The sequence below is a fragment of the Schistocerca gregaria genome, chromosome 2, assembly GCF_023897955.1.
Source record: "Schistocerca gregaria isolate iqSchGreg1 chromosome 2, iqSchGreg1.2, whole genome shotgun sequence".
Classification (NCBI taxonomy): domain Eukaryota; kingdom Metazoa; phylum Arthropoda; class Insecta; order Orthoptera; family Acrididae; genus Schistocerca; species Schistocerca gregaria.
Genome location: NC_064921.1, coordinates 930,144,490 through 930,166,508, shown reverse-complemented (window position 1 = coordinate 930,166,508; position 22,019 = coordinate 930,144,490). Strand labels below are relative to the sequence as shown.

Sequence of the window (22,019 nt, the reverse complement as noted above, 5' to 3'; positions counted from 1 at the left end):
AAAGTTAAGAAAAGTGTCTAGTCATTTTTTTTAAATCCGATTAATCGTGCGTAAATAATGTGGATAAAAACGTGAAATGGGGAGAAATTAAAGTGTTTCGTATTTCTATAAAAGCCAATGAATTGTACACAATTCATGTGGGTAGAAACGTTAAACTGAAAAATTGTGGTGGTTCCGATGTTGGTGGAAATATTATACCATCTAGTTTCATTTAATTTAGCTTTCATGTTGTAAATCATCTAAGAAAATTTTGCTCTCCAGAAATAAATGTTTGCTGCTGATCATAATGTACTGACCTTTTACAACATGCGTCAACAAACAAATAGCAATGCAGATCGAAGAGGCAGACAACAGTCGATGTATACAGCATACACACAACAGTCGATCGGACAACTCGTGAAACATGATGACGCTTGCATACGTCACTATGACGTAGGGCTCTCCTCACCTAGCGTGAAATGAATGCTACCCTCATATCTTTCGTCCAAGTTCAAGATGGATGACAACAACAACTTGTTGTTAACGGCAACAGTTGCATGTACCACAATAGCACTGTGTGCACATGCGGAAGAGAAGCGGGGGAAAAAAAGGAAATATACCAAGGTGAAGCCGTGGGCTTTACGACGACACAATAAAACTATTCAACAAAATTTGTTACGTGAGCTTAGAGTGGAGGACATCAAGTCGTACATCAATTACTTAAGAATGGATGAGCATACATTTCTGTATGTGCTTAGTGAAGTGCATCCTCATATCACACACCGAGCGTGGTGGCGCAGTGCTTAGCACACTGGATTCGCATTCGGGAGGACGACGGTTCAATCCCGTCTCCGGCCATCCTGATTTAGGTTTTCCGTGATTTCCCTAAATCGTTTCAGGTAAATGCCGGGATGGTTCCGTTGAAAAGGGCACGGCCGATTTCCTTCCCAATCCTTCCCTAACCCGAGCTTGCGCTCCGTCTCTAATGACCTCGTTGTCGACGGGACGTTAAACACAAACCACCACCACCTCATACCACAAAGCACAATATTCTCTTAAGAACTGCTACATCTGCAGAAGACAGGCTCACTGTAACACTCCGATTCCTAGCTACAGGAGAGGGTTAGGTTAAGTCAGGTCAGGTCTCCAATCTTCTTAATCTATTTTTGTATTCAGGGTGCCTCACGTTGCAAAGCGCCTCATCAGCTTCATACATCTCTATTAATTTTGTAGTTGTCGGCACACACCAATACTATTTACAGGCAATGTTTATAAAAACACTACAGACGACAAAACGCTGCAGAGATGCTAGCGCTCCATGTGGTAACATGTCACATTGCAGTGAAAAGAAGACAAGCGACTTCTTTGATCAAACCTACAGCGAGGCCCTAGATTTGATCAAATATTGGACGACATTTGACAAAGTTCCCTATTACACCATCAAAGATTTTTTGACAAAGAAATTTGATGGTGTTAATACCGGGCCTCATCTCGGGGTGATGCCTAACAATCAAACCACTGACGACCATCATATCATTCACCACCGTCAGAAACTACCGTTGTTCCGCACGAATTCTCCCGCATTGTGGTTTGCCATCAGCGAGTGTTTGACGTCAGTCAGTGGCATCATTGGGGACGACTAGATCGCAATTTTTGTTAACCGCCTCGGAGACAGTGCAGACCTTATTAGCGACTTGCTTTTGGACGTTCTGGCTTCTCACAAATACGAAACTCTCAAGACACTGCTGCTGCAACGACTAACACGCACGCCTGAACAGCAGCTACATATCGTCATCAACGAGACTACTTTGAACAACCGAACGCCGTCTTCGCTATGGCGCCGCTTGCGAGTTTTAATTGAGCCAACGCTACTGCTTGATATTGCGCTGTTGTTGTTGTGGTCTTCAGTCCTGAAACTGGTTTGATGCAGCTCTCCATGCTACTCTATCCTGTGCAAGCTTCTTCATCTCCCAGTACCTACTGCAACCTGCGTCCTTCTGAATCTGCTTAGTGTAGTCATCTCTTGGTCTCCCTCTACGATTTTTACCCTCCACGCTGCCCTCCAATACTAAATTGGTGATCCCTTGATGCCTCAGAACATGTCCTACCAACCGATCCCTTCTTCTGGTCAAGTTGTGCCACAAACGTCTCTTCTCCCCAATCCGATTCAATACTTCCTCATTAGTTATGTGATCTGCCCATCTAATCTTCAGCATTCTTCTGTAGCACCACATTTCGAAAGCTTCTATTCTCTTCTTGTCCAAACTATTTATCGTCCATGTTTCACTTCCATACATGGCTACACTCCATACAAATACTTTCAGAAATGACTTCCTGACACTTAAATCTATACTCGATGTTAACAAACTTCTCTTCTTCAGAAACGCTTTTCTTGCCATTGCCAGTCTACATTTTATATCCTCTCTACTTCGACCATCATCAGTTATTTTGCTCCCCAAATAGCAAAACTCCTTTACTACTTTAAGTGTCTCACTTCCTAATCTAATTCCCTCAGCATCACCTGACTTAATTCGACTACATTCCATTATCCTCGTTTTGCTTTTGTTGATGGTCATCTTATATCCTCCTTTCAAGACACTATCCATTCCGTTCAACTGCTCTTCCAAGTCCTTTGCCGTCTCTGACAGAATTGCTATTGCTCCTAAAACTGCCAGAGAATACCCAGACAGCGAAGTTAGTGCATGAGGAGACAGCTCTGGAGTTAAAACTTCGTCTGGCTGGCAATGCAGGCATTATTGCAACACCGCATTCTACTCATCAATCAACAGCGCTACGCTGCAGTCGACGCCCAGTACGCACCGAAACCGATTTGAGCGCCTTTCACGGCTCCGGCGTACAACAGCCGCTTATAGCGACAGCCGAGGCTGTTACGGCCGAGCTGGCCACATAGTGTAAACAAAAGCCGCGCCGACCAGCTGCATCGTCTGCTTCCACGCCCAACAAAGAACAACGCTACTGCTGGTTTCACACCAGATTTGGGCAGGACGCACAGCACGAAACTAGAAGGACGATCTGACATTGGCGCACCAGGTCGCTGTTCATTAACTAGACGGCTCTGCACACCACGACAAAACTACACCGACGCTGGGTTGCAACGGCCAGAGTTTCCGACTATTCGTGCATGACAGGCGCCTGCACACGTATTTCCTTTTTGATACCAGGGCCGATGTGAGCACGCTACCGCCTGCTCTCGTGCCTGGTACACTGTCGCCGTTGCCGCTGCAGCTGCGCGCGGCTAGTGACATCGTAACTGCAGTTGCTGGAACTGCACACATTACTCTCGACCTCGGAACAGATACTCACATACCTTGGACATTCGTAATGGCAGAGACAGTTGAACCAGTCCTGGGAGCCAAGTGCCCCAGCACTACCAACTACTGTGGGATTTGTTTTGTTGTTGTTGTCTTCAGTCCTGAGACTGGTTTGATGCAGCTTTCCATGCTACTCTATCCTGTGCAAGCTTCTTCATCTCCCAGTACTTACTGCAACCTACATCCTTCTGAATCTGCTTAGTGTAGCCATCTCTTGGTCTCCCCCTACAAGTTTTACCCTCCACGCTGCCCTCCAATTCTAAATTGGTGATCCCTTGATGCCTTAGAACATGCCCTACCAAACGGTCCGTTCTTCTTGTCAACTTGTGCCACAAACTCCTCTTCTCCCCAATTCTATTCAATACCTCCTCATTAGTTATGTGATCTACCCATCTAATCTTCAGCATTCTTCTGTAGCACCACATTTCAAAAGCTTCTATTCTCTTCTTGTCCGAACTACTTATCGTCCATGTATCACTTCCATACATGGCTACACTCCATACAAATACTTTCAGAAATGACTACATGACACCTAAATCTATACTTGATGTTAATAAATTTCTCTTGTTCAGAAACGCTTTCCTTGCCATTGTCAGTCTACATTTGATATCCTTTCTATTTAGACCATCATCAGTTATTTTGCTCCCCAAATAGCAAAACTCCTTTACTACTTTAAGTGTCTCATTTCCTAATCTAATTTCCTCAGCATCACCCGACTTAATTCGACTACATTCCATTATCCTCGTTTTTCTTTTGTTGATCTTCATCTTATATCCTCCTTTCAAGACACTGTCCATTCCGTCCAACTGCTCTTCCAAGTCGTTTGCTGTCCCTCACAGAATTACAATGTCATCGGCAAACCTCAACGTTTTTATTTCTTCTCCGTGGACTTTAATACCTACTCTGAGTTTTTCTTTTGTTTCCTTTACTCTTGCTCAATATACAGATTGAATAACATCGGGGACAGGCTACAACCCTGTCTCACTCCCTTCCCAACCACTGCTTCCCTTTCATGGCCCTCGACTCTTATAATTGCCATCTGGTTTCTGTACAAATTGTAAATAGCATTCCGCTCTTTGTATTTTACCCCTGCCACCTTTAGAATTTGAAAGAGAGTATTCCAGTCAACATTGTCAAAAGCTTTCTCTAAGTCCATAAATGCTAGAAATGTAGGTTTGCCTTTCCTAAATCTATTTTCTAAGATAAGTCGTAGGGTCAGCATTGCCTCACGTATTCCAACACTTCTGCGGAATCCAAACCGATCTTCGCCGAGGTCGGCTTCTACCAGCTATTCCATTCGTCTGTAAAGAATTCGCCTTAGTATTTTGCAGCTCTGACTTATTAAACTGATAGTTCGGTAATTTTCACATCTGTCAACACTTGCTTTCTTTGTGATTGGAATTATTAGATTCTTCTTGAAGTCTGAGGGTATTTCGCCTGTCTCATACATCTTGCTCACCAGATTGTAGAGTTTTCTCAGGACTGGCTCTCCCAAGGCCGTCAGTAGTTCCAATGGAATGTTGTCCACTCCCGGGGCCTTGTTTCGACTCAGGTCTTTCAGTGCTCTGTCAAATTCTTCACGCAGTATCATATCTCCCATTTCATCTCCATCTACATCCTCTTCCATTTCCATAATATTGTCCTCAAGTACATCGCCCTATGGGATTTAACCCTCGTATTATGAGGGGACGGACAGCAGTCGTCAGCCTGCCGACACAGTAACGCCTTCGGGCACTCTGCAGCCGCTCGAAACACCACTCGACCTGAAGCAGCCGAGTACTTATCATTACATAATGGCAACGAGTTCACGCATCTCAATAACGAGCAATTACGGAGACGAATCATGGACGCCACTGCGCCACTATGCGCAGCTCAATAGCACCTCGACGACCTTCGTCATCTCGACACCGATCACTACTGTGGCGTCGTTACTGCAGACATGTGAAGCGTCTCGATCCCCACTCGAGTACGCCGCGAGAAAATGCCGTGTGACGTTGTCAGCGACGTCGAATCACGTCGCGCCCCGTCTCCTGGACTCACTCCACGCTCCTCCATTAAACGACATACAATCTCTGCCGTGTGGGACGATACTGACAATGCGTCGCTCATCGAAATACTATACGACGCGCCCCTCGCCCTACATGCTGAATTCGTAGTGCATTGAACGGTCTCCACAGACCAGCACTTACCAGATTCAGACGCGCGCCTGGCCACACATATACCAGATGTCTGTATGCCATCCACCCGTCCCATCACATAACACAACGAATTTTTATTCATACAGACCTGGTCACATGCTCCCATGTGATGCTATGTGCAAATACAATGAAACTCTCCCTACAACTGCCGTTTACAGGACCGAACCGAGTGATGAAAAAGAGATACAATCACTTTTGATATCGAAATTCCTGGAAAACAAACAACAACGGGAGTTGACTTTAGCATACCTGTCGCAACAGACACTCTTGGCCCCACCACCTACTATGCACCCGTTAGTCAGTTTCCAAGTGCGAGTGAATCTCCACGATTATCTGTCTGATGAAATATCTGTTACATTATGCGATACCGACCTCGTGATTACCGCTACGTACACAGACAGGCGGTCGGGTGAAAGCACCTGCCTCACCAGAAACTGACACAGCAATATTCTCCAATATCATTGCATCGTACTAAGAAATAGCGCACGCGCCCTGTTCTTCCTGTTTACGAGTCCGATGCCTCCTCCTCTCGGTGGCACCGTCAAGGTCTCATAGCCGATTTTGAAGAGGAGGTCAGCACCTACGAAATGTTCGAAATTCGAAATTGGTCTTGACGCGATCGTGTTGACAACGGCAGTATGTGTGCCAGGTGACTTATTTTCGATGCCAAATTGACATTGACATATTGTGCGCGCTGGAATATATCTATGGCGCGCAGTGAATGTTGTACTAATGCGCGAATTTGTCGCAGCAGCCGTCGATAATTATCCGCCGCTGTACGTCGTATGTTTCCATGGAATATCACTCCCAAACACTTTAGAATGGGTACCTTGGTGATCGGCACTGCTGTCCCTGATAGCAGCCCTCTGTCCACTTCCATGTATCGTGTCTTTTGCAGGTTGATGACACTACCTGCCACTGCTCCCTAATGCTGGAGCCATTCCAGCGCCGCCTGGATTTCTTCTTCTGACCAAACGGACGACGTCGTCGGCCTATGCGCGGTATTGGAAAGATGTGGTCCGTAGTTGGATGCCTTCAAGTCGTCGTCGGAGGCTGTGTAGTGCAGGTTCAAGTGTGAATGCAAATAAGATGGCCGAAAGGGGGCAATCTTGCCACGCTGAGCGCTGGATCGTGAAAGGTTCTGAGGAAACATTGTTCACCAAGACTCCCGAGTTCGCGACATTAATCAACCTCAAGGTCGTGTCCACAAACATGAAGGGGGATTCCCATTGGTTCCATGACCCCTCGCAGGAACACATGGTTCACTCAGTCGAAAGCGTGGTCGAAATCCACTGCCACGAGGCCTCCTCGTAATCGACACGCCGACATCAATGCTATGACATCCCTTTAGCCCCTAGCACTGTGTGTTTATTCCTCTCCTCACCTATACAGGTTTGATCTAAGTGTATTTTGTCCTTTATCGCCGCTTGAAGGCAAGGGCGGAAGATACGTGCAAAGATTTTGTAGTCTCCATTCATTAACATCAAAGGCCAGTAGTCTTGTGGTCTACGACCATGACTTGGCTTAGGAACAGGTATCATCATTTTTATTTATTTATTGTTCCGTGGGACCAAATTAAAGAGAAGTCTCCATGGTCATGGAACGAGTCAATACATGAAATTATAACACGATAGTAGAAACAGATAAAATGAAATATAAGAAACATATTCAGGCGACAATTCGTAAGTTTAAATAAAGAAAATCAACAATGTAACACTGGAATTTACTTAATTTTTCAGCTCTTCCAGGAGCTCCTCGACAGAATGGAAGGAGTGAGCCATGAGGAAACTCTTCAGTTTAGAGTTAAAAGAAGTGTTTGGGCTACTGCTAAGATTTTTGAGTTCTTGTGGTAGCTTATTGAAAATGGATGCAGTAGAATACTGCACTCCTTTCTGCACAAGAGTCAAGGAAGTGCATTCCACATGCAGATTGGATTTCTGCCTAGTATTAACTGAGTGAAAGCTGCTAACTCTTGGGAATAAGCTAACATTGCTAACAACAAACGACATTAAAGAAAATATATACTGTGAGGTCAATGTCAGAATTCCCAGACTATTGAATAGGGGTCGATAAGAGGTTCTCGAACTTACACCACACATAGCTCGAACAGCCCGTTTTTGAGCCAAAAATACTTTTTTTGAATAAGAAGAATTACCCCAAAAAATAATACCATATGACATAAGCGTATGAAAATATGCGAAGTAGACTACTTTTCATAATGAACTATCACTTATTTCAGATATTGTTCTAATGGTAAATAAAGCAGCATTTAGTTTCTGAACAGGATCCTGAACATGGGCTTTCCACAACAGCTTACTATCTATCCGAACGCCTAGGAACTCGAACTGTTCCGTCTCGCTTATAATATGCCCATTTTGTCTGGTCAAAATATCGGTTCTTGTTGAATTGTGATTTAGAAACTGTAAAAACTGAGTCTTACAGTGATTTAGCATCAAATTATTTTCCATAAGCCACGAACTTATTTCATGAAGTACATTATTTGAAACTGTTTCAATATTACACACCAAACTGGTGTCATCAGCAAACAGAAATATTTTTGAATCCCCTGTAATACTAGAAGGCATATCATTTATGTAAATAAGAAACAACAGTGGCCCCAGCACCGACCCTTGGGGAACGCCCCACTTAACAGTGCCCCATTGGGACTGAACATCACTACCACTCTCAGTATATGCCCTCTGTGAACTCGGTAAGGATACATGAGGTAGGTGTTAAGAGTTCACTGTACATATGTACCCATGTCGGTCGGGATTTGTTTAATGCACTACTCTTTGGCAGCTTCCAGTTCATCAATGGTGATTTCAGCCATAAGGTTGTCCACTTCAGTGGGATGCTCGTTCGCTGACATTTTGCGAAGTACATCTGCCAGTCCTGTTCTGCACAGCTTGTCATCCACAAAGAAACTGCGATAGTCGTGAACAAAAGCAGGTACAGTACCCTTCTGTAATGTGGCTCGCGATCCATCAGCCATTTCTACATCCCATATAAGTGTTTGTCACAGCTGCCTCTTTCTCCCAGCATACAGTGTAATCTGTCCAGCATTCTCGCACGTACTTTACCTCCTTCCATCTTCACTGCCGTAAGATGCAGCAGTTGTGCTTTGATACGATGGACAGTCTGCTGACGGTCGGGAGACTGTGGTTGTTTCGCCAGCTCACATAGGGCTGTGAAATAAAATTCGTATGTCGCCCATTGCCAATGTGACTTATCTTGGTCATATCGCGTGAACTTTCTATGTAAAGCTGGTTTGACGCAGCAGAGCCACCATTTAAGCACTGAATCATACGAACGTTGATGCCGTTGACATTTTCGTCATGTGACTTCAACCTCACGTAAGCAGTTCTCATCCCACAGGTGGGTAACGTTGAGCTTCCATGGGCTCCTACTGCGCCGTGTCTTGCCGTGGCACAGCGATGGTGCAGATGTAAGCCTGGTGATCTGTAAACGCCGTAGGCCACACCTTGGCATCAACCATCGCCTTGTATTGCCCACGTGACACATGCACTCTGTCTAGTCGACTAGCTGAGTGGCTTACAAAGTATGTATATCTGTGGCTATCGCCATGTGTCATTTCCCAGGTGTCATGCAGTGCAAGATCCTGGACTGGGCGTCTGTAACGCCGGGCAAGGAACTAAGTGTGGTCATTGCTCCTGGGACTGCAGAACACAGATGAAGTCGCCGCCAACAATATAATTCTCCTGAAGTTCTCGAAATAGCGGCGACACTTCCTCTGTGTAAAAGGCTGTGGTCGTGTCTCTGGGTCGAGCCAGATGGTGCGTAACCTTTCACCAAGCGGACATCCTCGACAGTCAGGGCAACACCACGGGTCAACAGTAAGTATTCCACATCTTCTACCACTATTCATTCTCATAACAGCATGGCTGTGCCACCACTACCGTCGTAACCTGTTAAACGATAGACGTCATAACCACAAAACTCAACTGGGGCGTCGTTTCGTACCTGCTGCAGAAAAACTATGTCGACGTTCATTGCCTGCAGCATATCTTGGAACATTTGTATCTTTACTGAGGTGCGAATACTACTGATGTTAATCGTACCAATACGGTAGACGCGTGACAGCTTATCGGTTGTGCACTGCTGGGAAGTAACGCATCTAATGATAGGTTGTGGAAGTAGCATTCTTCCTGGACCAGGACCACATGACACGGCCTCATTGGCTGCCATGGACAAGGCTCCCTCCTGACTCGTCTGTGGGAGCCAATGATTGAACGTTGACTTCCTGCATCTCATTAGTTTCTTCCATTTCTTGTGCCCAATCTCCTAATGCAGGGCTTTCCAACCTTTTCAGCTGGCGGACCCCTTCTTCAGTCGAAAATCCATGGCCGACCCCTAGTCAGCCAAGAGCACAGTAACTTTAAATTTCAGAACGAAACCCATGGGAACTGAAAGCTTCTTAATGCAGGTGCCATGTTCCCAATGACCTCCCCCCCCCCCCCCCCCCCCCCTCCGAAGGTATCAGTAGTCTTTGATTTAGAGAGAATGAAAACAACTAGAAATTGACGATCCAATTTGAATTCCCACTGAATTCAGACACTTACTAGTGGATTTACTCCCTCTGTTCAGCACACTATAGCCTGATTAAAATTACTTGGTAATTGACATTTCACACGTTGGAGCTGCCTTCCTCCAAGAGCAATCAACGTCACGTCCAAACTGTTTGCTGTTGACAAGCTGCCGCTTGTGGTCTGTTCACTTCCACTGTTTGGCTATTGTTGTGTAAGGAGCATGCATATTCGTAACAGTCGTGTGTGTGTGTGTGTGTGTGTGTGTGTGGTTTTTCGTGAAATCCGAAGAAAAATGTTCAAATGTATGTACAGACTATGGGACTTAACTGCTGAGGTCATCAGTCCCTAGTCTTACACACTATTAACCTAAGTTTAACTTCCGCTAAGGACAACACACACACACACACACACACACACACACACACACACACATGAGGGAGGACTCGAACCTTCGGCGGGAGCGGCCGTGCAATCCACGACGACATGACGCCTAAGACTGCGCGGCCATTCCACGCGGCTGTAAAGAAAAGAGGCAGACCAATGACTCGGGGTACAAACACATCGCGAAAGAAAAGAGGCCAAGGAATTGCCTTTAAAGGACTATTGTGACATCTTTTGTGCAATGTGTGGGAATACATTCACCCAGTTTACACGCGTTTCCAAAACGGGATTTCGTAAGCCGATGTCCCAGTTCCGCTTTTGGTTGGTCAGGTAAACACTTCAAAATCGGTTCTGGAAATGTGCTTTTATAAAGCCGTTTTCCAGTTCCACAATCGATTTTCGTGCCCATGTAAACAGCTCGGAAAGTCTAGTTGTTTTTACGTCTTTGCGTATCTACTGAACGGCAGCTGTCAGTCCATAGCCTGCAGCTGGCAGGCGGCGTTGCAACAGTGTACTGTCAGTTGATAGCTGGCAGCTGGCAGGCGGTGTGGCAACAGTTTAGCCACTGGTGACAACTGCAACTACTACTTGGACACTATATCGTGGCTGTCAGCCTCGACTGTAAACAAATTAGGAAAACAAACAAAGACTCTCTTACTTTATATAAGAAGACAAAGCTTTCACAGAACGTAAGACTTTGTCTCTCAAAGGAAACAATTCTGGCAGAGGAGTTTACCTTTCACAAGGTGGCACGTAAAAAGTCCTCATCTGTTTACGCTCGCAGCCAGTTGCCACAAATATAGTGTCAGAGAAATAGCAAGTAATTGAAACTGAAGTATAGGCAGGTCATATTTTTAACTGAGAGAATGGAATTTATTTTAAAGAAAAGAAATTAGCCTTAGAGATCATTTTAATTTTCGTAACAAAAATATCAATGCCAACAGAATTCAATTAATAATTATTTTGTAAATGATAGAAGACAGAAACAAAATTCCTACAGAGTTATACTTCAGGTACGTTCACTGAGCATTTACGAAGAAAAATGCTTTCTTCTATCCTATAGATGAGTCTGTAGGAATAGTAATGGAATCACAATGTGATGCTTGAGGGTGCTTCTGCTGACACAATTTTGAAAAGTTGGGTTCAGTTCTTGAAAACTGGAGACAGATGTCTGGTTCCGCATCTAGACAGCTGCAGTACTTAGTTTTGTGGGCAGCATAGATCGAAAATCCAGATTCACACATGTATGTTGTGGCAAACGGAAGAAGTACACGCCGGCCGGAGTGGCCGAGCGGTTCTAGGCGCTACAGTCTGGAACCGCGCCACCGCTACGGTCGCAGGTTCGAATCCTGCCTTGGGCATGGATGTGTGTGATGTCCTTAGGTTAGTTAGGTTTAAGTAGTTCTAAGTTCTAGGGGACTGATCACCTCAGAAGTTAAGTCCAATAGTGCTCAGAGCCATTTGAGCCATTTGAAGAAGTACACGTTTTGCCTTTTCAACTAGGGAGTAGTATTTATTGTTATCCAAGCGGATCCAAAAGTGTGAGTAACCGTCAATGTCAAAACTTGATTTCAAGGTAGGGTCTCTGGCAATTTTTATTAACAACTCATATTCATTTGATGATAGAATGCTAGGCTTTTTGGATACAGTGAGTAGGTTGACCACCCATTCGTATTTCTGCAGGTTCTCATCTTCAGCTGTTGGGAAATAATACTCCAACAATGACATCAGGCTTCGTAGATGTTTCAGGGTTTGATGAAATAAATTCTCCCCAAGCGCCAATGTTTTGTTTTTTCAAAAACTCCTTGAGAAGAGGAAATGGCTCGACACTCTGCCCAAAAATTGATTTTCCTCTTGAATGCTCAACTTTGTCGATAACAGTGACCTTTGTTTCACTTTGCCCTTGGAGTGAAATATTCATTTCGTTCATTTTGGAGAAAATATCTGACAAATAGGCAAGATACACTACCAATTTTCGTCATTAATAAGGTCTGCTAATTTGGTGTTATGCTCCAAAAGGAAATATAAGGTTTCCAGTCTCAATTCTTACAACCGAGAGAGTGCATCCCCACTTGAAGCCATGTCACTTCTGTGTGGAGAAGCAGGGAACAATGAAGGCTTCCCATATCTTCACACAGTACTGTGAAAAGTCTTGACCCGTCATAGCTTTTGCACCATCTGTGCACACATCCAGTAGACGGAATATTTCAGCACCTGTCGTGTTGGCAGGTAGTGGTCTGCACGATAAGAGGTCCTCCTCAAAACATCCAGAATATTCATAATGGACAAAAGTCAATAAAATCGCTAATCCTGCAACATCAGTGGATTCATCTATTTGCAGAGAAAATGAATTGTGTTGGATGCGAGAAACACGAGAGTGTCTTTCACATCATTTGACACGTCAGCAATGCATCTCTTGGCAGTATTGTTTGATAATGGCACCGAAGATACAAGCTTTACTGCCTTTTCGTCTATCATGCAAGAAACAATAACGTTAACACACGGCTTTATGCGGTTTTCTGCAATGGTATGTGCTTTGCCTGTTTTTGCCACTCGATAACTAACCAAGAAAGAAGCTTTTTGCATGAGTTTTCATGCAATGCTGAGAAGCCGCTAGTTCAGCGCTCTTCCTTTTGAAAATATCGATGTCTCTAGCCTGGAAATCCGGGTGAGTACCTTCAGAGTGACGGCGCAATTTAACTGGAACCATTGAGCTGTTAGGAAGGACTCGCGAACAAATTACACACTGAGCTTTCCCTCCTTTGTCTCCATAAAGCCCATTTCTAAATATCTTCCGTTGTACCTAAGCTTCTTGGTTATTCCGCATCCACAGGACATTGCAACCAATGGAGTACTTGCAGCGTTTTCACATAATAAATCTGGCTGTGGAGCTTCTTGTGATTGTTCTTCCTTTCGTCGTCCTCCCTCCTCATCCATTTCAACTGAAAACTCCCGTTGTTGTGAAGGCGATGGAGAAACTGCAACCTTCTTCAATCATACTGACTTCAGCCACCGATGTTAGAAGTAATGTACTGGTCAGAAACCGACTTATGAAGTAGGTAGTGCACTGACAAAGCAAGTTTAACATTTAATGGTGCCTGGGGCGCCGGCCGGGGTGGCCGAGCTGTTCTAGGCGCTACAGTCTGGAACCGCGCGACTGCTACGGTCGCAGGTTCGAATCCCGCCTCGGGTATGGGTGTGTGTGATGTCCTTAGGTTGGTTAGGTTTAAGTAGTTCTAAGTTCTAGGGCACTTATGACCTCAGAAGTTAAGTCCCATGGTGGTCAGAGCCAATTGAACCATTTTGATGCTTGGGGCCGCATACGTGCCAGCGAGCGCTGTGATTGATCAACAAAGCTCGCTCCGCGCATGCGTAAAAGGTTTCAGCGCATCTAATGCCGTGAGCCGGCGCACAAACGACCCCCGTATTGTTGCTAAACAGTCGATCAGAGAAGCCGCCTTCTCCGGCATTAAACTGTGTAAGCGATCTCCATTAGGAACCGCAAAGGCTGCTTGGGATTACGACCTGAAGTAAAAGTACACATGATTTTCACACGAAAAAAAGTGATGAATTTGATTTTCCCATTTTTATTCAATAATTTTACTCATTATTTTACACGATTTGGTGAAAGGTGGCCGTGGACCCCCTAGAAAGAGCCGGCGGACCGCTAAGGGGTCCGCGGACCTCACGTTGGGAAGCCCTGTCCTAATGCATTGGTTAGGAATCTCACAATTGACGGGCATTCATCTGCAGGTGGGACTTCATTCTGTTGCATGTCTGTATCCATCGCGTCTCTCTGATGCGGCGGCTTCTGACGCATCTAGGTCTACATATATACTCTGCTAGACACCAAGCGGTATGTGGCAGAGGGCACAATTAGCGCCAAAGTCGTATTTCATTGGGTACGTCGTTGTCCTGGCCTGGCGGTGGAAACGAATCATGATCGTTCTCACTGTCTTATTCGTCACCTCAGTTGTGGTGTTCATCTTCTGTGGACAGCCACCTCTTCTTTCACTTCTTCGACCGTTGCTTTCATGGTGAGGCTTCCACATCTGCTGAGAGATGCTGTTCAGTGCGATCAGCATGGTTTCAGAAAACATCGCTCTTGTGCAACGCAGCTAGCTCTTTATTCGCATGTAGCAATGGCCGCTGTCGACAGGGGATCTCAAGTTGATTCCGTATTTCTAGATTTCCGGAAAGCTTTTGACACCGTTTCTCACAAGCGACTTCTAATCAAGCTGCAGGCCTATGGGGTATCGTCTCAGTTGTGCGACTGGATTCGTGATTTCCTGTCGGGAAGGTCGCGGTTCGTAGTAATAGACGGCAAATCATCGAGTAAAACTGAAGTGATATCAGGTGTTCCCCAGGGAAGCGTCCTGGGACCTCTGCTGTTCCTGATCTATATAAATGACCTGGGTGACAATCTGAGCAGTTCTCTTAGGTTGTTCGCAGATGATGCTGTAATTTTCCGTCTAGTAAGGTCATCCGAAGACCAGTATCAGTTGCAAAGCGATTTAGAAACGATTGCTGTGTGGTGTGGCAGGTGGCAGTTGACGCTAAATAACGAAAAGTGTGAGGTGATCCACATGAGTTCCAAAAGAAATCCGTTGGAATTGGATTACTCGATAAATAGTACAATTCTCAAGACTGTCAATTCAACTAAGTACCTGGGTGTTAAAATCACGAACAACTTCAGTTGGAAAGACCACACAGATAATATTGTGGGGAAGGCGAGCCAAAGATTGCGTTTCATTGGCAGGACACTTAGAAGATGCAACAAGTCCACTAAAGAGACAGCTTACACTACACTCGTTCGTCCTCTTGTTAGAATATTGCTGCGCGGTGTGGGATCCTTACCAGGTGGGATTGACGGAGGACATCGGAAGGGAGCAAAAATTTGCAGCTCGTTTTGTATTATCACGTAATAGGGGAGAGAGTGTGGCAGATATGATACGCAAATTGGGATGGAAGTCATTAAAGCAAAGACGTTTTTCGTCGCGGCGAGATCTTTTTACGAAATTTCAGTCACCAACTTTCTCTTCCGAATGCAAAAATATTTTGTTGAGCCCAACCTACTTAGGTAGGAATGATCATCAAAATAAAATACGAGAAATCAGAGCTCGAACAGAAAGGTTTAGGTGTTCGTTTTTCCCGCGCGCTGTTAGGGAGTGGAATGGTAGAGAGATAGTATGATTGTGGTTCGACGAGCCCTCTGCCAAGCACTTAAATGTGAATTTGCAGAGTAGTCATGTAGATGTAGATGTAGATCCTCTTGCGGCTCTGCTTCCATATCTAAAGATGGGTTCGACTGGAGCGTGACTCTGCAGCTGTTGTGGGGCGGCTGGCTGGTGGTATGGCAAGGTTATTTGCACCATCAGTGACTTGGGATTGGAGGCGCTACTCGCAGCCTGTCATGGGCATCGCCCACGTAGTTCTGTAGCGCTTCCATGTATGTAATAGGCAGCGATGTCATGTGCTGTGGCGATTGCTGGGTGTCCTGAGGTAGCTGTAGTAGACAGGCAGTTGGGACATGGCCTTCCTGCCCACAGCCAGAGCAAGTTTCCGGTTGACCATCGTATATAACGATGGCTCGACAGCCAACCATTGTCACATGAGGGGGTATTTGCTTCTAGAGTTCTATTCTTATTTGGCACACTCCGCTTAGTACGCGATACGTCTCGAAGGTGGTTCATTTCTTCGCAGCATGATTAAGGACCATGCCGTAGAGGCGAAGTGCTGCAATAACCGTGTCCAAAGGAACTTCGAATGAAAATTCGAATATGTGTACCGTTCACACTCCGAGGCCATCATGATCAACAGAAACCACACCCATGTTCCCGTTAGCGTGGCAAATCTGTCGGTAGATCGACGAGTAAGTCTGTCGTACGCTGCCTCATCTATGACTTTGACGTATATGACACCGGCCACTGTTGATAGGTGAATTCCTATCAGCTCCCGGGAATCTGGTTTCACCACTTCATGCATGAAATGTTCGATATCATGTGCTTTCGGTCTTGCGTATTGTGTGTCGAATGTGAACTTGATAGTCGCCTTCCGGTAAGGAAGAGCCATCGTGATCTGTAGTAACCAATGCACCGCTATGTGAAGCCTTACAGATGTAAACAAAGCTCGCTCTAAACGGGGCGTGGCCAGTGTGCTAGGCACGTCCGAGCCGCTACAACGCCGAAGGCGGACTTCGGAATTGCCACAGTAGTGCACGTTATTACTTTACACATTATGTTGTCTTAATGGCCCAACTTCGTGGCCTCCACTTGTAAGAAATTTTAAGTCGTTGATGTGTCCGTGCATCTCGAAGAGACGTCGATGACCCACCATCCGATATAACATACTGGTTTATCCGTATCTTACTCCAACTGGAGGGTTTGGTGCAAGAAGGAGGCAGTCCCACTTTTTCCAGTTTGTGGCAAATTAAAAACAACGTTTTAAAAATTCAGTTCTCACCCAAACGAAAAAGTTGTCAGCCTTGTTTTAGGCTATGGGGTACCTAATATTACTGACGCGAATACACAAAAATGCATCCACTCAGGTACGTGCAATAGAGTTTTGAATTTTGGAGCTGCCTTCCTTTTGCTCCAAAGTGGATGAAAAACTCTTTGTAGGACCATTTTCTTCATAATTAACCATATTTCAGTTTAAAAAACATTTATTAATAAAGAAAGTACAACATTATTGGCATAATACATTAATTCTGCAGTTCTTCTTCAGTCTTTTAGCTGCCCTTCAGTCACCTCAGGATCGTTTGAAGCACCTGACGTCAAATGGGCGTAAAACCACATTTCGTTTTGCCCAACATACCTTTTGGCCAGCCCTTTGACATCTTTAAACTTTTGACGTTTAAGCGGGAGGAGATAATCATAAGTTTGATGAAGGTGGTCCATTGTTATGTGACTCGCAGGTCCTTGTTTGCAAATTTGCGCATTATCGAAGACAGTCATTGAATAATCCAGTGTATGGCTGTTCATAGAGGAATATTTTCTACTTATTCATTAAATATTTTCCTCTTGATCGATAATGATACGTAAGGGTTTTTCACAAAAAAATTTCTTCAACGTGTCAGCAAAGTGGAAAATAAATTTCGGGTCCTCTTCAGTGACATGAAACGCGCGATGTTTACACCGGTCTGCTGAACAATAATTAACACAACCTCCTTCCTGCTATTGTTTGGGGGAAGAACGAGGCAGCTCTCGGAGCTGCTTCTGTTTTCATGCAAACTCGGAATACAGGCAGCTCCAACTTTTGGAATGCTCTGAAAGTAGTGGATGAAGCTGCTTCTTTCTTGCACCAACGGAAGGGACTTTTCTTTTTGTATGTGATAGAATCTTCAACGCAATAGAGCCAAAAAGTGGAGCTACCTCCTTCTTGCGCCAAACCCCTCAATTACAGTTACTACCTATTAAGTCGCGCGGGGTAGCTGCGTGGTCTATGTGCCTTGCCACGGTTCGCGCGGCTTCTCCTCATGGAGTTTCGAGTCCTCCCTCGGGCATGAGTGTATGTGTGTTGTTCTTAGCATAAGTAGTTTAAGTTAGATTACACAGTGTGTAAGCCTAGGGACCGATGACCTCAGCAGTTTGGTCCTATAGGAACTTACCGCAAATTTCCAAAAACTACCTAGTAAAGCCAGCTTAATGTTTCAAGTATCAGTTTCAAATGATGAATCTACGAATATACTACAACCCCCTACATATCGCTTCCGCGGGGGTCAGCAGTAAACCAACCTTTTTGTACGTATCTCTTACGGAAAAATAATAGTGTTGCAACTTCATATCTAACCCTTAAAACAAAGAAATGCCACATATTATATATTCAACTACAGTGACAACTGGCGAAAGTGTATCTAGAGCTAATAACCGCAAAAAACTTTTGTTTCTTGGAATAACTCTAGAATATAGGCAGCATCACCTTTGCGTAATATTTCAAATTGTAATTCCTCTTCTGAGTTCCTAACGTAATGTTTATTACAGCAGAGTACCAGGTTTTGACTCTAGCTGCTATCTTATGTCGCCAATTTTCGTGGTATTTAACAGTGCTTGGTTCTCCTCTGAAGGAAAATAATCAGTACCTCATGTTCTGGGACGCGGTTCGACCGAACACTATTTTTTTATCAGTACAATTATATTATACTCGCACTTTTCAAACATTTAGAAAAGCGTAACAGATGAAAGAGCTTGTGTTAAGTATAGGGCCTACATAGGAGGTGCTCATAGAATCGGCAATACGGTACATCTACATCCATACTCAAAAACTTCTGTGAAAAGGATGACAGAGGACACTTCACAATGCACAGCTTAGCAGGACTTCTTCCCGTTCCATTCACGTATAGAGCGCGGGAAGATTGGGCTGTTTAAAATGCCACTCCGTGCGTGCGCTGCAATTAATCTACTATTGTCCTCACAATCCCTATGAGAACGATACGTAATTGTAGTATACTCGTGGATTCATAATTTAAAGTTGATTCTTGAAACTTTGTTAGATGTTTTTCTATGCCTCTTCATGTGTGCCTATTCGGTGTGCAACGAGACGATTCTTACAGTGCTCGGATCCGTAACGAAAATATATGCCCGAACATTTTTGTAACGATTGTTACACATGTTCCGTAAAATTTATGACAAAGGCAGTGAGAAATCCCTCGAGTTGCTTCGTTTCGAAAAGTTCGTGCATCCCTGACTTCTCTGCGCCACATCTACTTCACTGCCAATCACGTGTTCTTATATGTTAATGACATTCCTTTAAACATCGTCACAGTCCTTGGCACAGTTATCACAATGTAAACTGCACGAGATAGCTAAAAGATAACGGAACTGTGAGCCATGTTTTCGTAACAGCCCTTCTCATTATCGGTGCTTAAAGGAACAGAGGAAGGGCAAAGATCTTTCAAACGTAAATACAACAGAACAAAGACAGTTCTACAATCAGCTGATTTTGCTTACGCCTAGTTGTTTACCTTTTTCTTATTGGCTATTGCCCTTCAGTCAGTCGATTCGATTGGTCGCTGATTATCAGTCTAGCAGACAGCATTTACAAACGCTGTGTTTTTCGCACTTGTACTCATTGTGGTGTATTGTAAATCGTGTTTAGTTGCAATTGATTTTCCACTTTGTGCACGAGTGAAATATTAGTATTTTAGGTTTATGCACGGTATTCATAAATTCGTCGTTATTACATTACGAACTTGTTAACTGACTATTGAAATAACATAAGGGAATGACAAACACAGTGATCATCACATTATTGTTTTACGTCGCTGTCACGTTAACCACAGCGCACAGCACCAGTAATGAGTCTGTACTGCCTATAATTCTTGGTATGTAGTGTTACGAATTAATTTCCTGTGCCATACAATATACGTAATAAGGACAAAATTAATTAGCAGTAAGAATTAATTTTTGAACTTGTGTTTTGAAAAACAACTAAGAATTTTGTTTGGTGTTATTGTTGAATGTTCTGCGTATAGTGAAGTTCTTGTAGCGTAACTGCCCTGCCTTAAAGTAGGCCGGAATTTTATTCATTTTCTTGATAGATGTAGTGTACAATCACACAGACTTTATGCCACTTTATTTAAATAGAATATTTTTGTTAAATTTAACAGTCAACATTTTAGGGAGCTTGTAAAGACAATGCTGCTGCTGCTGCTGCTTACATTATTGGTACGTCTGCACAAGTCATGTGTACTGCTGAAAGAATATGATTTTTCTTGAATTTCACCTATTGGTCTCTGCTGATACACCTCACGGTCTAATATGCAGTTATGTTTGCAGTAGCCTTTCAGCAATCCAACACTGAACTTTGCAACATGTATTACAACACCCTAACATATGGACTGACATACTGCTATACTGAGTGTCAAAACTGAGAGACATTAGGATTGGAGTTTGTAATAGAACTATGACCAATGTTTTTATATGAATAACCTAACACTGACTAGGTGTAAATGGAGATGATAATTGTCTAGAAATGCACTGAACCATTTTTCCCCAGTGAACATGTCTGAGACTGATGATACTGTATGCATGTGGTATCTCATGATGATGAATACAGAAGCTGGGAACAATCTCAGCTATATTTAAAATGATCTTAATAATTAGTATTTAATACATCATATTTAAGTGGGAGTAATTTCTTCTTAGACCCCAAAGGAGGCCTTGTTTGCTTCTTATACAGCAAGAGCACACTACACATAGTCACCGTCGATATTGGTGCAAGCGGTAAGGAAAAATAATGTTCCATCATACAACGTCTGAAAAAGACTAATGGTATGTTCATTAATGTTTTTCATTCACGCATTGTGTTCTGTATAAAACACCACAAAGTAGAGCTGTCAGGAATGTGGAATGATTTCTTATGTAACTGTGAAACCACAGGAGGCTACATCTGCATAGAATATTAACACCAGATCATAACCAGTATTAATCTACTCCCTAGTAATTATGAAAATTATGTATAAATTAATTATCTATGTGTTTGTATAGTAGGAGAAAAACAGTTGTTTTAAAATAATCACCATTGTCCTGTAATATGATACTACAAAGCACTACACAGTAAACAGCTGGTTGAAGTGCAATATACTGACCATAACAAAATCAGCTACTACTATTCAGGATATGAAAATGTGAAATATGGCAGCCCCCAAGGATCAGTATTAGGACCCATTCTGTTTCTCCCCTATGTCAATGATCTTGTGTGCAGCAAGTAGTGCCAAACTGCCCTCCAATTTGTAGACAATACAAGCTTCCTTATTAGTGGTAAAACAAGAAAAACTAAAAGACTCCGCTATCCAAACAATGAACAGTGTAGAACAGTGGTCCAGCTATAACAAGCTAATTATAAACAAAGAAAAGACAGTAGCACTGAACTTCTATAATCTAAAAGGAAGACACCACCCAAACATATAAATAGAACCTAGGGACAGAGTTCTTCAAAGTTCTGATAGCACAAAATTTCTGGGACTCTGGCTCCAGAATAACACAAAATGGGAGGTACACAGTGAATATTTGCAAAGAAAACTAAGCAAAACCTGCTACGTGATAAGGATCTTGAAAACTTGTTGCAGCAAAGCTAGCCTGTTAAATGTATACTACTCCTATGTGCATTCTGTAATTAAATATGGCATAATCTTCTGGGGCAATGCAACAACAAATATTAAACTTTTCAGTATGCAAAAAAGAATGTTAAGAATTACTGAAGGGGGAAACAATACGAAATCATGCAGACACATATTCAAAAAACTGTCAGTTCTTCCTCTTCCTTGCATTTTAATCTACGAAACATCAGTTTTCATCAAACAATATATTGATAGACATCCAGATATGTTATTAAAAAATGAAGATATACATGCACACAATACAAGGCAAAAATCTGATCTTCATATGAAACAGGTGAGAACATCATTGTGCCAAAAAGGCACGCTACATACTGGGATAAAGATTTACAATAATCTACCTAACCATATTAAATCAGCAGATAAACTCTGTAGTTCTAAGGCTGAACTAAAGGCATATTTAATTGATCATTGCTTTCACTGTCTGACAGAGTCCATAAAAACAAAACAAAAATGAATATTCTAC

At 43.5% G+C, this 22,019-nt stretch overlaps 1 protein-coding gene across 1 annotated transcript in view; it reads left to right on the top strand.

Annotated features, from left to right (window-relative positions):
- The first annotated feature begins 19,075 nt into the window (after nucleotides 1-19,075).
- Nucleotides 19,076-22,019, top strand: part of LOC126335367 (phospholipase A2 group XV-like) — a 35,497-nt gene continuing 32,553 nt past the window's right edge. The window contains exon 1 of the mRNA XM_049998572.1: nucleotides 19,076-19,759. Coding sequence (XP_049854529.1) covers nucleotides 19,660-19,759 — 100 coding nt within the window. The 5' untranslated portion in view covers nucleotides 19,076-19,659. The remainder of the gene's footprint in view (nucleotides 19,760-22,019) is intronic.